Source organism: Girardinichthys multiradiatus, chromosome 18 (genome assembly GCF_021462225.1).
Source record: "Girardinichthys multiradiatus isolate DD_20200921_A chromosome 18, DD_fGirMul_XY1, whole genome shotgun sequence".
NCBI classification, from domain to species: domain Eukaryota; kingdom Metazoa; phylum Chordata; class Actinopteri; order Cyprinodontiformes; family Goodeidae; genus Girardinichthys; species Girardinichthys multiradiatus.
This window is the reverse complement of record NC_061810.1, coordinates 34,872,001-34,888,283: the sequence shown is the minus strand read 5'-3', so window position 1 is coordinate 34,888,283 and position 16,283 is coordinate 34,872,001. Positions and strand designations below refer to the sequence as shown.

Sequence of the window (16,283 nt, the reverse complement as noted above, 5' to 3'; positions counted from 1 at the left end):
CGACCCAATCTAAACATATTTATCGTGAACTGAGACCTTACCTGTGGAGTTTTGTTTTAAATAAAAGATTCAACATTATTAAAAATTAATCTTTGGATAGTTAGACTTAAACTCTCATTCCTATCAGACCTGTGTTTGTGTGTTTTAGATGATCAGACAGCGAGCGGTTGTCTGAGGTGAGGGGAGGGGCGGTCGGCAGGTTCAGGTCAGGGGGTAAGGTCCGGATAAGTCAGTGGAACGGTACAGGGCCGCTGGTTTCCTGAAGCTCACGCACACAATGTAGCCCTTGCCCTGTTTCTTCCAGCCTCTTTCCAAATGTTCCGGATCTTGCACCGAGCAGGCCAAAGATTGAGAGGTCCCAAGAGGTCAGGGAAGATACTGAAGGCAGCCCGGCACACTCTGAGCCCACACCAGTACTTACAGCAGGTCCCTGATGCTTGACTAAAAGGCACAATGAACAGTTTAACTAGGCTCTGAGTGTGACTTAGAAAGACATAAGAACTGACTTGCTCTCTTGCTATTTTTTCTACTTACTTATCCTAAATATATACATTTGATTTTTTTTATTCATAAAATCACTGAACAATAAATGCTTTAAATATACGTCACCACAACTTGAAAAGTCAAACAAACCACAGGGCTATGGTAATTTGCCCATATTACCGTCCTTCAGACTGCACAGCTTTCACTGTGCACTTTTAACAGCCCAGCCTGAGCACATCATTGTCAGACTTAACTGAACTCCTCTTAAGCATAGTTGGTGGTTGTGGTGATGATAAGAAGTTATGTTCTGACTTGTTAATCCAAAAGCCTGTCTGGGTTGTAAACCACAGTGTTTTGCAAAGGTGTTCAACTCCCTTGGCATTTTTCATGTTTTGTTGTCTCACAACCTGGAATTAAAACAGATTGTTTAAGAGTTTGAATTATTTCATTTACAGAACATGCATATAAATTTGAAGTTGTTTTATTATTTTATTGTAATAAAGTCAGTACTTCATAGAGATACCTTTTGCAGTACTTACAGCTACAAGTTTCTATGGGCTTCATACATTTTGCCACTGGTATTTTTGCCCATTCCTCAAGGCGAAACTGCACCAGCTACTTAACTTTGGTTGGTTTTCACTTGTGAACAATGATCTTCAAGTCTAACCACAAATTCTCAATTGGATTGAGGTCTGGACTTTGACTAGGTCATTGCAACAATTTGAATGTTTCCCCTTAAACCTATAGATTGTTGCTTTAGCAGTAGGCTTCAAGTCATTATCCTGCTGCAAGGTGAGCCTCTGTCCTAGACTCAAATCAAAGGCAGACCAAAACAGGTTTTTCTCAAGAATATCCATGTATTTAGCACCATCCAGGTTTACCTTGAATCAGACCCTGAGGGTGAATAACATTCCCACAGCAGTTGGCTGCCACCACCATGTTTCTCTATTGGGATGGTGTTCTTGGTGTGATGGGATGTGTTGGGTTTGACCAAAAAGTTCAATTTTAGTCTCATCTGAGAGGACCTTTATACATTTGTGGTGCTGCCCGTGCCTTTTGGCAAACTAAAAATGTACCTTCTTTTTTTTATTACACTACAGGATTTTTTCTGGCCACACTTCCATAAAGCCAAGCTCTTTTGCAAGGCACTGTACATTCTGAAGGAGAGTCAAAGTACTTGTAATTGAGTTACAATAAGTGGTTAAGGTTGGCACATTCATCCTTAACACAATTATTTGTGGGTCCTTAAAATAATTAACTAATATTAATTTAATTCAGTCATGAGTTTTTTTTATCTCCTGATTAAAGTAAGCTGGTGTTCTAACACTTACCTTACCTTAGGACATTATCGGGCGGTGGAAGGAGTACTTCGAGGATCTCCTCAATCCTGCCATCACGCTTTCCCTGGTGGAAATAGAGGCTGGGGACTCGGGGTTGGACTCTTCCATCACCCAGGCTGAAGTCACCAAGGTGGTTAAAAAGCTCCGTGGTGGCAAGGCTTCGGGGTTGGATGAGATCCGCCCTGAGTACCTCAAATCTCTGGATGTTGTGAGGCTGTCATGGTTGACACGTCTCTTCAACATTGCGTGGCGGTCGGGGACAGTGCCTCTGGACTGGCAGACTGGGGTGGTGGTCCCTGTTCATAAGAAGGGTGACCGAAGGGTGTGTTCCAATTACAGGGGGATCACACTCCTCAGGAGGAGCAGTGTGGTTTTCGTCCCGGCCGTGGAACACTGGACCAGCTCTATACCCTCTACAGGGTACTTGAGGGTTCATGGGAGTTTGCCCAACCGGTCCACATGTGTTTTGTGGACCTGGAGAAAGCATTCGACTGTGTCCCACGTGATGCCCTGTGGGGGGTGCTCCAGGAGTATGGAATCGGGGGCCCTTTATTAGGGGCCATCCGGTCTATGTACAAGCAGAGCAGGAGTTTGGTCCGCAATGCCGGCACTAAGTCGGACCTGTTCCCGGTGCATGTTGGACTCCGGCAGGGATGGGTTGGTTCGCAGCCAAGTGTGAAGTGGCTGGGATGAAGATCAGCTCCTCCAAGTCAGAGGCCATGGTACTCAACCGGACAAAGGTGGCTTGTCCTCTTCAGGTTGTAGGGGAGTTCTTGTCTCAAGTGGAGGAGTTTAAGTATCTTGGGGTCTTGTTCACAAGTGAGGGAAGAATGGAGCGGGAGATTGACAGACGAATCGGTGCGGCTGCCACAGTAATGGGGGCGCTGCGCCGGTCCGTTGTGGTGAAGAGAGAGCTGAGCCAAAAGGCGAAGCTCTCGATTTACCGATTGGTCTACGTTTCTACCCTCACCTATGGTCATGAACTTTGGGTCTTGACCGAAAGAACGAGATCCCGGGTACAAGCGGCTGAAATGAGCTTCCTTAGGGTGGCCGGGCTTTCCCTTAGAGATAGGGTGAGGAGCTCGGCCATCCGGGAAGAGCTCGGAGTAGAGCCGCTGCTCCTCCACATCGAGAGGAGCCAGTTGAGGTGGCTCAGGCATCTATACCGGATGCCTCCTGGACGCCTTCCTTGGGAGGTGTTCCAGGCATGGTCTACAGGGAGGAGGCCCAGGACACGCTGGAGGGACTATGTCTCTCGGCTGGCCTGGGAGCACCTTGGGGTCCACCCGGAGGAGCTGGAGGAGGTGTCTGGGGAGAGGGACGTCTGGGTGTCTCTGCTGAGTCTGCTGCCCCTGGGACCCGGTCCCGGATAAGCGGAAGACGACGAGTACGAATACGAGTGTTCTAACACAAAAAAGACCTGATTATTTATGCCTGAACTCATTTGTTCAAGAGAAATGCTTTTAATATGTTTAAAATATAAAGACACTCTGTTTGATTTTATAACAGTAGTTTTTAGAGAGAAACAATTACAAGTTTATGTGCTTGTTAAAAGCTTAATTAGCACATGTGTGTAATTTATATATACAGTAGACTGGGAGGTGTTCATTCCTAAGAGTGTTTGGAAGGCATAATTTATTCACAAAAATTCATGTTTTAGTTTAGATAATTATGAAAGTTGTTGCATTACTGTCAGTTTTTCTGTATTGTTATAAGGTTATATGGAAATGCAAACCAATCATCTCTGCCTCATTGCAGATGTTATTTTCTTGCATTCCTATCAAAAACTAGATTATTTTAAAAGAACCAAATATTTTAAGGTTTCAAAGCAAAACATTATTTCGTGTTTCGTTAATTTGTATCACCCCCCAGTTAACAACTAATTGTCCAGTCAGGATGTTCTTCCACTTAAGCTGTGGATCTCTACAGCTCCTCCAGAGTCATCAAGTCCTTTAATGAACATCTGAGGCCATTACAACACAGCTGTATTTCTACTTAGATTAAATCACACATAGGTTGATTATGTTTACTAGATAAGATGTTTACTAGACTGGATTATATTTAGGGAGCTCGGAGTAAAGGGGTTGAATAATAATGCACATCAAATTTTGAAGATAATGTATCATTTTCTTTTCACTACACACAATTATGTACTACTTTGTGCTGGTATAATACTCCAAATGCATTACACAGTATGGCAGCAGGTGTGAAAGGTGCACTTATAGGGAACATACTGACCATCCGAAGTCTAAGATGGTCCCTTCGTTGCTCAACCTGTGTGAAACCCTGACAGACAAAGTGTGTTCCTCTCCCTGCTTCAGTGCACACTGGCGTCTTTCACAACACACGGCGTGTACTAGATTAAATGTTTTCTGCTGTTTGTTATTATTTGTTGTTAATGGTTGACAGATTTTAAACCGAGACATGAGAAAGTGCCAGAAAACTTTACGCCAGAGTGTGAGTTTCATTTACAAGATCAGTTATGATCAGTTACTTCATTCCAGTTGGCAGCTTGTCTTTTACATCATTTACATAAAAGCCAACATACTGGTCCTTCTCAAAATATTAGCATATTGTGATAAAGTTTATTATTTTCCATAATGTCATGATGAAAATTTAACATTCATATATTTTAGATTCATTGCACACTAACTGAAATATTTCAGGTCTTTTATTGTCTTAATACGGATGATTTTGGCATACAGCTCATGAAAACCCAAAATTCCTATCTCACAAAATTAGCATATCATTAAAAGGGTCTCTAAACGAGCTATGAACCTAATCATCTGAATCAACGAGTTAACTCTAAACACCTGCAAAAGATTCCTGAGGCCTTTAAAACTCCCAGCCTGGTTCATCACTCAAAACCCCAATCATGGGTAAGACTGCCGACCTGACTGCTGTCCAGAAGGCCACTATTGACACCCTCAAGCAAGAGGGTAAGACACAGAAAGAAATTTCTGAACGAATAGGCTGTTCCCAGAGTGCTGTATCAAGGTACCTCAGTGGGAAGTCTGTGGGAAGGAAAAAGTGTGGCAGAAAACGCTGCACAACGAGAAGAGGTGACCGGACCCTGAGGAAGATTGTGGAGAAGGGCCGATTCCAGACCTTGGGGGACCTGAGGAAGCAGTGGACTGAGTCTGGAGTAGAAACATCCAGAGCCACCGTGCACAGGCGTGTGCAGGAAATGGGCTACAGGTGCCGCATTCCCCAGGTCAAGCCACTTTTGAACCAGAAACAGCGGCAGAAGCGCCTGACCTGGGCTACAGAGAAGCAGCACTGGACTGTTGCTGGTGGTCCAAAGTACTTTTTTTGGATGAAAGCAAATTCTGCATGTCATTTGGAAATCAAGGTGCCAGAGTCTGGAGGAAGACTGGGGAGAAGGAAATGCCAAAATGCCAGAAGTCCAGTGTCAAGTACCCACAGTCAGTGATGGTCTGGGGTGCCGTGTCAGCTGCTGGTGTTGGTCCACTGTGTTTTATCAAGGGCAGGGTCAATACAGCTAGCTATCAGGAGATTTTGGAGCACTTCATGCTTCCATCTGCTGAAAAGCTTTATGGAGATGAAGATTTCATTTTTCAGCACGACCTGGCACCTGCTCACAGTGCCAAAACCACTGGTAAATGGTTTACTGACCATGGTATCACTGTGCTCAATTGGCCTGCCAACTCTCCTGACCTGAACCCCATAGAGAATCTGTGGGATATTGTGAAGAGAACGTTGAGAGACTCAAGACCCAACACTCTGGATGAGCTAAAGGCCGCTATCGAAGCATCCTGGGCCTCCATAAGACCTCAGCAGTGCCACAGGCTGATTGCCTCCATGCCACGCCGCATTGAAGCAGTCATTTCTGCCAAAGGATTCCCGACCAAGTATTGAGTGCATAACTGTACATGATTATTTGAAGGTTGACGTTTTTTGTATTGAAAACACTTTTCTTTTATTGGTCGGATGAAATATGCTAATTTTGTGAGATAGGAATTTTGGGTTTTCATGAGCTGTATGCCAAAATCATCCGTATTAAGACAATAAAAGACCTGAAATATTTCAGTTAGTGTGCAATGAATCTAAAATATATGAATGTTAAATTTTCATCATGACATTATGGAAAATAATTAACTTTATCACAATATGCTAATATTTTGAGAAGGACCTGTATATAACTTAAACCATTGTGCAAAAGGCTGTCAGACAATAAATCGTCCTTTTATTTAGTTATTCACAAAATCAATCGGTCTCTTCAGGCCCCCAGAAAGCCAACACGTGACTCATTAAGGTGTCTCAAGAGTTGACAGAGCTGCAGACAACCTGTAATTTATCTGCTTCCACTGAGTTATTAAACTTCAGCTGCTCAAATCAGCAGTGAAGGGCACCCGAGGTGTGCGGCTCAGGACGGAAACATCATACGACAATATGGTAGCCGGTGATAAGCGAGCCTGTAATTTGTGCAATGACACAGCAGCTGCAGGTGAGAGAAATAACCGTGAAGTCACACAGGAACAAAAAGTTCCATTAATAAAACATCACTGCAATAAAACAATTAACATTCCTTCAGAGGCCTTGACTCTGCCTGCTGCTGAATCCTTAAAGATGTCTTCTTCTTGTCTAACTTTTAGATGGTATAATTCATTTACTTTAAGACCATTCTGCTACATTTTAGCTCAGGGAACCACATTATGTCTCTCTATATCATTATATCTAATAGGTGTAAGCTAATCCTTCATATTACTAATGATCAACCACATTGCTACTACACTAAAAGAGAGGAGGTCTGCAGCTTGGAGGTTGGAGTTTATGCTCCAACCTGCAGCTGAAGGAATTTACAGGAATGCATTTAGAAAATATGCTAAAATTTTAAACATGTCACCTAGACAAGGAAAAAAACAAAAAGTCATTTGAGATCATTTCTGTTTCTTTGATTGAAGTCATAGAAGAAGAACATTAAAGCAGCCATGTGTCTGCAGAGAATAATCTGTTCCCAGGTCAGTTTTTATGAATACAACTTTGCTACTGGAAGAATATAGAACATGCTGAAAGAGACGTGAATTGAACAGAAGTATGAAAAACTGTAGGAGAATGACTAGAGCCCTACTGCCATCCCTGGAGGACATTTATTTCCAGCACCACATCCACAGAGCAGACAGCAGCAGAAAAGCCTTTAGTCTGGTCACATTAATGCAGAGATGCAAGAAATAGTCAGCTGCTGAATAGCTTCGTACACACAGGCAAACATAGAACTGTTTTTATTACACTTTAATTCAGTTCAGTTTATTTATATAGCGCCAATTCACAACACATGTCGTCTCAAGGCACTTCACAAAAGTCAGGTACATACATTCCAATTAATCCTAACCATTGAACATTGCAGTCAGATTCAGTTATTTATTCAAATTGGACAAAAAGTTTTTCTATCTAAGGAAACCCAGCAGATTGCATCCAGTCAGAGACTTGCAGCATTCACTCCTCCTGGATGAGCATGTAGAGACAGTGGATAGTCACTGGCGTTGACTTTGCAGCAATCCCTCATACTGAGCATGTATGTAGTGACAGTGGAGAGGAAAAACTCCCTTTTAACAGGAAGAAACCTGTTAAAACCTGCTAAAATTATAAATTGTTTAGCCTTTGAGTTGTAGCCTTTGAAAAAAATATTGCCTTTAGTAAAGGCTTCAACACTCATCGCTTTTAATATTGCAGTGAATTCTGATTTTCTCTATTATGGCAGGTAAACCGATAATAAAAAAGGGGAATAATAACAAATTGTATTATATCTATTGTATTTTGATAATAATAATAATAAAATGAGCAAATTTTTAAGTCCATTTACGCATAATTTTAAATATATAAAAATTCTACAAACATCAAACATTAATTTAAAAAATTGTAAAAATAATAAAGAAATACATGTGCTCACTCCTCGTTTACAGGAAACTTTTATATTACAGATTTTCACTGTGGCTTCAACGGCGGTGTTATTACAAAATACAGATATCTTTTCTGATATTTGTCATTTTCGTGCAGCCTATTAGGATGGATTAAAAATAATACTTTTTCAACACAAAAATACACGTTTTAGATACTGCTCAAACAGCTCTCTGCTGACTGAAATCCATGACAGTTCATTTATAAGACGAGGATTCAGAGAATTAAACTTCTTCTTAAAATAGCATTTTCTAAATAACGCAGTAAAATACAGGCTTTAATGTCACCTGTAAAATGTCTCGATTTTCCAAACGTCTAAAATAAAAAAAACATGCTGACATAAAATAATTTAAAAAATGAAACGTAATGCCTTTTTTATTGGAGTGTTTTTTTTTCGTCAGTGTCCAGGAAAAGCCCTGAGCGGGGCGGAGTGATCTGAAAGTAAAGTGATGCAGCCCCACAGTGAAAAATATGAATAAATCCTCACCTCTGCAGTCAGATTAACACGGTTAGAGTAATTTTCTGTATCCATCTACTTAATTGTAGTCGTTTTGCAGAGGACCATAAAATTTCATTACCTTTTTGTGTTGCATAGACAATTCAAATAAATTCCGTCCACCAACATCGCCCCTAACCTGCTTTCTGCTGAGGCTCTCATCAAGGGGAGAAATAAGAAAAAAAACACATTTATTTACAAATACTTTTTAAAATATTTAGATGCAAAGTGCAAGAAATGTGCTTATGTTCGTAGTCTTTACACGCCTCGCTTTGCTCTTATCGCTCTTGATTATGGAGGGGATTGTTTTGCTGCTGAGGCTGACTGGAAGATATCCTGATATTGCCTATAAATAACCAGGCTGAGAAATGCTTTCTGGGTCAGTCCAAATGCATGATATCCTTAGACAAAACAATTAAAATTAGGGCTGAAAAATGAAGGAAAAACAAACAATAAAATAAACGCACCAATTAAAAAGATTTCCTTGAAATAAACTAGGTTGAATAAAACATACTTGACTGTTAATCATAAATGTTTTGTAAAGAAATGTGTAAAATAAACCTCTCAGTCTTCTAAAAGTCTGAACACGGGCCTCTCGCCGGCGCTCATACGGAATAAAACCATGAATATGTGCAGTTCGCCCTTTCTTTAAAACACTTTATGGCATAGAGGCTACAACACGGTCCGAAGTCCATGAAAGTTTTGCTGATAAGAAGAGCCAATAAAAGCAGCAGAGCGGCAGTGTAAACACGTCTACCTCTGCCCAGAGCGGCCCTTATTCCGCGCATTTACATCAGCCGGCCCACTCATTACCATGTTTTATATCCCCCTGCGCTCAGAAAGCATCATGGCAAAGCGGCTGCATCCTCCCCTCCAACAGGGAAGTGAGTGAAGCAGACTCTCGGAGCAGGTGTCGTGAAAAAGAAACTCCCCCACAGCTCCGGACCCGAATCCTGGAACTTTATTTATTTATTTAAAACTTTTCCCCTACTTTTAATTACCCTCCATCCTTCCTCTCTGTGCTTATGTCGTGTTTTTAATGTTCTCCAAAATGGTCTCAAAGCTGACGTCCCTGCAGCAGGAGCTCCTCAGCGCCCTGCTGGACTCAGGAGTCACCAAAGACGTTCTGATCCAGGCCCTGGACGACATGGACCCCAGCCCGCCGCCGCAGGGCTTCGGGGTGAAGATGGAGCGCCTGCCCATGTCGCCCGGCAAGATGAACGGTGCCGACGCGGACTCCAAGCCCGTCTTCCACACGCTCACAAACGGACACGGCAAGGGCAAGCTGTCCGGGGACGAGGGCTCAGAGGACGGGGACGACTACGACACGCCGCCGATCCTGAAGGAACTCCAGTCGCTCAACACGGAGGAGGCCGCGGAGCAGCGGGCGGAGGTGGACCGCATGTTGGCGTGAGTTTACTTACTTTTTAAGTTACCCTGTTGGCATAAACTATAATTAAAAGTGTCACTTTTTTAAGCTATATTTGAGGATTTTTAAAAGCTGAACCTTAACAGATAAAATAGGCCCCCTTTCGCCTAAAACAAAATTCTTTGTTTACAAATTTGAAACATCGCGCCACGCTTTTTTGGTTACTAATTATCCAAATAGATTATTTCTTTACCTTTGGAAAATATCAGCTGAAGTTAGATCTATTTATAATTAACTATACTCCAGATCTCAGTGATAAAAACCGACAACAAATAGGAGAAAGCAGCCAAGCACTTTCAAGTATAATAATAATGATAGTAATAATAACAATAATAAAATAATATTATTAACATTAATTATTATTAATTATTTTAAAATACCATTATGCGCTACATTCTTATAAAGCCGTGTTAAAATCTGATAATTCAGGACAAAACAAACAACAGATTTGAAGATAAACAAAAAAAAAAACATACAAATAAAGATCTCAAATAAAAAGATAACTAACCATCAGACAATAACGAAAGTATTAAACTGGGAGTCCGTATGGCAGGTGCTGTTTAAACAGCTTGATCAAATTAAATGTAAGCTTTTCAAACAAATAAATCCTGAAATTTCTCCTCTCACTTTTGAAAAACTAATATTTGACGACATGATCCTTGGATACACAACTTTTTACCTATTGGCACTATATAATTAGCTGAAATTGACTTTATTATATTATTATCAAAATGCTGTGTAATTGAATTGGCCTATGATTGCATTGTATTGGTATGAATTGCATTGGATTGATTATACATCTTTTTAAAGCTTTTTGGTATGAATGGAATATTTTTGTCCTGTAAAGTGCCTTTAGATGATATTTTTCTGCTCATTACTACAACATAAATAAACTTATTTGAAATGAACCTGATTCTTTGAACAAATATAACAACTTACCCACGTGTAGTAAACTTATTATTAATTTTATTCTATAAATCATCTACTGAAAGACACACAGTGGCGTGTGATTAGAGTGAATGGAGATCTGGTTATTCATTGTCAAAAGTTATAAACTAACATCTCCCCACTTAACCCTCTACACTTTAAACGCAGGCCTCCACATTCTCCAAAACAAACAGTGGAGCGCAGATCTGCTTTATAATTGCTGATGTCCGTCTGTCTGCGGCAGTTACTGTTTGATTACAGGGTCGCTATTTCTTATAGAGAGAGTGGGAAAAATCTGGGCTTATAGGCCAAATCGGCAGGTAAGAAGATTGGATTTAATGTCAAATTATACACAAACGTTTTGGATTTTCTTTTAGTTTCTTATTAAATACTTTTAAGATTTGACATACGGAAATTGACTGGGATTTCAAACTGATACAAAACTGTTGCGATAAAGTAAATCTTAATAATTCGTAAAATTATGCTTGACTTAGAAATTCATACGTGCTTATTTTATTTTATTTTTTTATTTTTTTATATAGGGTTCAGAAATGTTACTCAGGTTCTGTGAAAATATAGATTCCAACGTAACATTTTTGTATGGCAAATACTCTGAGTCCAAGTTTCTCAACCTCTGTGAATCCTCTTGAACTAACCTTTGAAAATATTTACAGCCAGTGGAATGTGTGCTCCAGTGATAAACTGACTCATAATGGCTGCACACCCTTTTCATCTCCAGGCCTTGTAAAATAAGGAAATTGTGTCTTTCAAATGATAAGAATAGAAAAGTATCAGCAGATACTTATATAGATTTTTTAGCAAAAAAAAAAAAAACCCCAAACTGCTGTATTGTTTTCCTGCTCTGCTTGTCCGTTAGCTGTAATGCCGTATAAAGTTTGTTTTTTGCTCGCCAGAGAGGACCCATGGCGAGCTGCTCGTATGATCAAAGGTTACATGCAGCAGCATAACATCCCCCAACGGGAGGTGGTGGACATCACGGGGCTGAACCAGTCTCACCTTTCCCAGCACCTCAACAAAGGCACGCCCATGAAAACGCAGAAGCGAGCGGCTCTCTACACCTGGTATGTCAGGAAGCAGCGGGAAATTCTTCGACGTAAGTTAATATTTGAGTTTCTCACAGCTTCGACCTTAGATCCGCAACATGCGGCTGACAAGCAGCGTGCAGCTTCTATTTAGGTGTACACATCAGGGCTCGCATTAGTGCTGCTGATGTGCAATTAGCAGAGCCGGCTCACGGCTGCATGAGGTTGTATTGTCTATGGTTAAACACTTTTACATTTTGTAATAAATGCAGCTTGTTTTACAATTACCTAGAGACCCAGCAAAATGTTGTTTTTACTGACAGTCACATAATTCCTTCCTAGGTATGTGGAGGTACGCTAAATGATTACCTTGAATATAAAATCATTTACACAAAAATTAAAAACAAGAATGAATCCCATGATAAAAGTTACCTTATTTAAAACAGAAATGCAAAAATATTCCTACTGCAACTACATTAATATAATATCAACTGTTACAGTTGTAAGACTGTTACCTATAACATCAATGTATTATTTTAATACGTAAGCTGAAAAATCTAGAAACAATCTGCTGAGTTTAGCATTAGTTTGCAAGAAGATGAGCTCATTGTACATAATATTGTACTTTTTTGTCGCTCTACTCTTTCTTCGAGTTACTTGGGCTATCTGCTCTGATACAGCATTCAGTCAGCACCTTAACAGACATGTCGCTCATAGCCAACGGCAGTTCTAAACTGTGCTGCCTTAATTTGATTGACTGATGATGCTCTTTTAGCTCAACAAACAGTGCAGTTTCTCTTTCATGTAAGCATGAGTCAGTCAGCTGACCACCGGTGACAGCAACATGTGGAAGAGGGGTAGCTATGTATTATTCTACGAATCATATAATCATATTTCTCATTCATGTAAGCATTGGGTTAGCCAGCTGACCAGCAGTTCACAGCAACAGGCTGGGGAGGGACAGTGCTGTGTTATTTTGTGTTGTTCCAAACAGTTATGTTTGTCATGCCAAATAGTTAGAGAAAACTGTTTATCCTAAACTTTGAACTTGAGATTATTTTCATTGTGGACCTCCAGATATACCCAACACCCAATGCATCATGTCTTCCTTGTTTTTGTAGCAAATAGTGACTTCAAGCTTTAAAATATTGAGAGAAAAGTGCACAAAGGTGAAACAAAGAAGACATTTCTGCCATTCTGTTCTTTAAAGAATAGCATTAGGAGTATAACATGCTGATATTAGCTGGTTATTTAGTCGGACTATCTACCGTGGTAGCCAGCATATAGTCGGCTTGCCAAAGGTAGTTTTAAAGCTTTAGTTAGTGAATGAAGGCGCTCCTTTAGTTCCCAGGCATACTGCCCTTGTTTTTTGCATCCAGACAGATCTGTCTGTCACATAATCATAGTGTAAAGAAACCCTCTTTCAGCCAGCTGACTAACAGTGTGCAGCAGCAGATGGAGACTGCTCTACACTGCTTTTACCCCAAAACAGCTGGAGAAACATATCTGAGCAACTTCCTCTTGCATCTCAATAAAATGAAGATAAACTATAGAAATATTTACAGAAAACTTTTGTGGTTTTTAGACTTTTTAGAACGTTGGTATGCCCTGATGCCTAGTCCCTTCCCGCCATTCACTCACTATTTAACTCCCATAATAATTCTATAAAGCTGAACACAGAAGACAGGGGAAGACAGGGTGCTTAACACCGGATCAATATAATAAGACAGGATCATCCTTCATTCTCTTGTAGGGACTCAAGCTTATGTGGAGTTTGGTAATAGTTTTTCTTAATGTCTTCAGTGAAGTTGAATAGAAAAGTGTGAAATGTTTGACAATTTACTTAAACTGTTTCCAGAACGGCAAGCCATCAACTTGTTTCTCTAAAAAAGGCTTGCTGATCTACTTAGAACTACTTAGTGTACCCACGAAATGTGTCCCAGCTCAGATGCATTAAATGATTAAATTAGGTGTAAATTATCACTGCGTTGAGTAATTCCTGTCACTAAAAACACAGCATCATGCTGTGGAAACTTAATGCATGCCACATATGAATCTTACTAGGGTAATGCTGTTTTAAAATTGCAGTTCTGTAAAAAGCAGAATGATTGAACGTATAAAAGGACTTGAAAACGACTACTAAATGTAGCGGGGATCATTTATTTCTGCCTACGTCTATATATTAAAACCAAATAACAGTAAAAAAAAAATTTATAGATAACAGTATGGATGTAATTTGCTGTAATCTGCTTCCCTGTTTCAAAATAAAAGCAACTAGATAATGTTTTAAGTTTTCGTTTCAGTGTTTTTCTGTGTAAATACAGTAAAACCATGAAACCGTGGTATTTTTTTTACTCCCACAATGAGATTCTCATACTGGACAATGTTTTGTATGTGAGGAAAAGTTCTCTTGTTGCCTTAAGGCCAGTAGGCAGGTAATAAGCAGCATCTACAAATTCTGCTTGTAACTTGGGCCAGTCCTGGCAACACGTCCAATAAAAATCAATATAATGTTTCTAACTTTTCTGAGGGATTTGTTATTGTTTTGCAGAGTTCAACCAGGCTGCACAAGCTTCTGTCGGCAGTATGTCTGACAAAGGCAGTCAGGATCCGGCTTTTTTCTACCCAGAGTACAACACGTCTGGTCCGGGCATGGGCCAGTCCAATGAAGAGGTTGGTAGCGAGCCCCTGAGTAAGAAAATGAGGCGTAACCGTTTCAAATGGGGGCCTGCATCCCAACAAATCCTGTACCAGGCCTATGAGCGGCAGAAGAATCCCAGTAAGGAGGAGAGGGAGGCTCTGGTGGAGGAGTGCAACAGGTAGAGAAAACCCATCAACTTCTGGGATGGGTAATGAAAGACTCTGCTGTACAGTTTTAACATCTTCTACCTCGTCCTGTTTCCTGCAGAGCTGAGTGTCTTCAGAGAGGAGTCTCCCCCTCCAAAGCTCAAGGACTCGGCTCTAATCTCGTCACCGAAGTGAGAGTTTATAACTGGTTTGCCAATAGACGTAAGGAGGAAGCCTTCAGGCAGAAGTTGGCCATGGACGCCATCACCGCCCCGTCACATGGCATCAACCCGCTGCTATCGCACAACTCGCCTCATCATCCCCAGACTAGCACTTCCCCTCCAAGTAAGAGCTCCCTTTGGAGATCAGAAACATCTGCTGAAACAGGGCCTTGCTTTTCATATTTTGGGACAGAACAATCGCAAATGTTTTTAGATGTATTTTATGTGACAGTACAGCAGCAAAAAGTTGTGCATCACTGTAAAATGGGAGGAAAAACACCGTTTTTAAAAATTCTTTGCAAATAAAAGTAGCACCCTAAATGAAATCCAGTACAACCAATTCTGTAAAGCCCTTAAGAGATTCTTTGAGTACTTTAGTAAAGAAATAGCATCATGAAGACCAAACAACACAGCAGACAGTTCAGGAATAAAGTTGTTTAAAGCAAATTTAGGTTACAAAACAATAGCTTCAAACTTTAGATGAAACCATATTTAACATTTTGACATGCATCACTATTTCTGGAGGAAAACTAACACTGCACATCATCCTGAACACATCATCCTCATGGTGTAGCATGGTGGTGGGAGCATCATGCTATGGGCATGGTTTTCTTCAGCAAGAACAGAGAAGCTGGTCAGAATTGATGGGAGGATGGATGTAGCTACATACTAGACAGTCCTTAAAGAAAATCTATTAGAATCTGAAAAAGACTTGAAACTGAGTCAGAAAAGTTATCTTTTTCCTTCCAGGTCACAAATTTGTTCTAATAGCTGTTGATTTATTACATATTACATATTACATACAGAAAAATACATCAGTGTTTGTGATTGTAACCTGACAAAATCCAAGGCACTGTATTTGTCCACATGAGATTTTAGTTTTAGTTTCTCTTAGAGCGAAACTTGTGTCAGGGAAAAGGTTTCCGAGGCAGACTTGATGTGATCAGAGAGGCAGAGAAAGGCAGGCCCAGATGATCAATGAGCTCGAGTGAGTGAGCTGAGCAAATGCCATTGTTATTCTGATCTTTGAAAACACATTGAGAACAATCCACATTGTACCTGCAATCTCCACTCCAAAGTCAGCATGGAGGGGCATGACACAAAGGGCAGCAATCCTGTGACAGGCTAGGGTCAGGCCAGGGTCAGGGAGTAGTGGGTAGGGGAGGGGGGTGGACGGACAGATCCATAACAGCTCTACGTAGTGCCGTGGTTTCCACAGTTTCTCCTCTTCCTCACAGGTTGCTAATGAGAGCTAACTAAACGGGGAGACGCTGCACATTAATGCTCCGACCATTACGGCCTGACCTGATGTTTGCATTCAGACTAATTAGTATTGACTGAGTCTACCTTCACGGTATAAAAACAAACTGATAGGTCCACGCAAAGCTTTCTGCCCCCTCACCATCACTCACCCTCCATAAAAGTGTGATTTGAGAGATGCACTCAGAGCCTATTGTTGTCCTCTCGTGTTCGAACACGAGGCCACCTTTGAAGGGAAAACAAACTGTTTGCCTTGGCTTGCTCTTTTACCTTTGGATAACCTGGTCCCACTTGTGGATTGTCTGTTTGCGTTAGTCTTTTTTTTTTTCTTGTTGTGGCTCACCTGAACACCTGACCAGGCTGTGACCTCAGGCTGCG

At 40.8% G+C, this 16,283-nt stretch overlaps 1 protein-coding gene across 2 annotated transcripts in view; it reads left to right on the top strand.

Moving 5' to 3' along the window:
- Positions 1–8,997: 8,997 nt before the first annotated feature.
- Positions 8,998–16,283, top strand: part of hnf1ba (HNF1 homeobox Ba) — a 28,321-nt gene continuing 21,035 nt past the window's right edge. The window contains exons 1-4 of one of the 2 annotated variants that reach the window (XM_047392366.1): positions 8,998–9,648; positions 11,509–11,708; positions 14,189–14,456; positions 14,546–14,769. In XM_047392366.1, coding sequence (XP_047248322.1) covers positions 9,278–9,648; positions 11,509–11,708; positions 14,189–14,456; positions 14,546–14,769 — 1,063 coding nt within the window. In that variant the 5' untranslated portion in view covers positions 8,998–9,277. The remainder of the gene's footprint in view (positions 9,649–11,508; positions 11,709–14,188; positions 14,457–14,545; positions 14,770–16,283) is intronic. The other variant, XM_047392365.1, reaches the window with a different exon arrangement.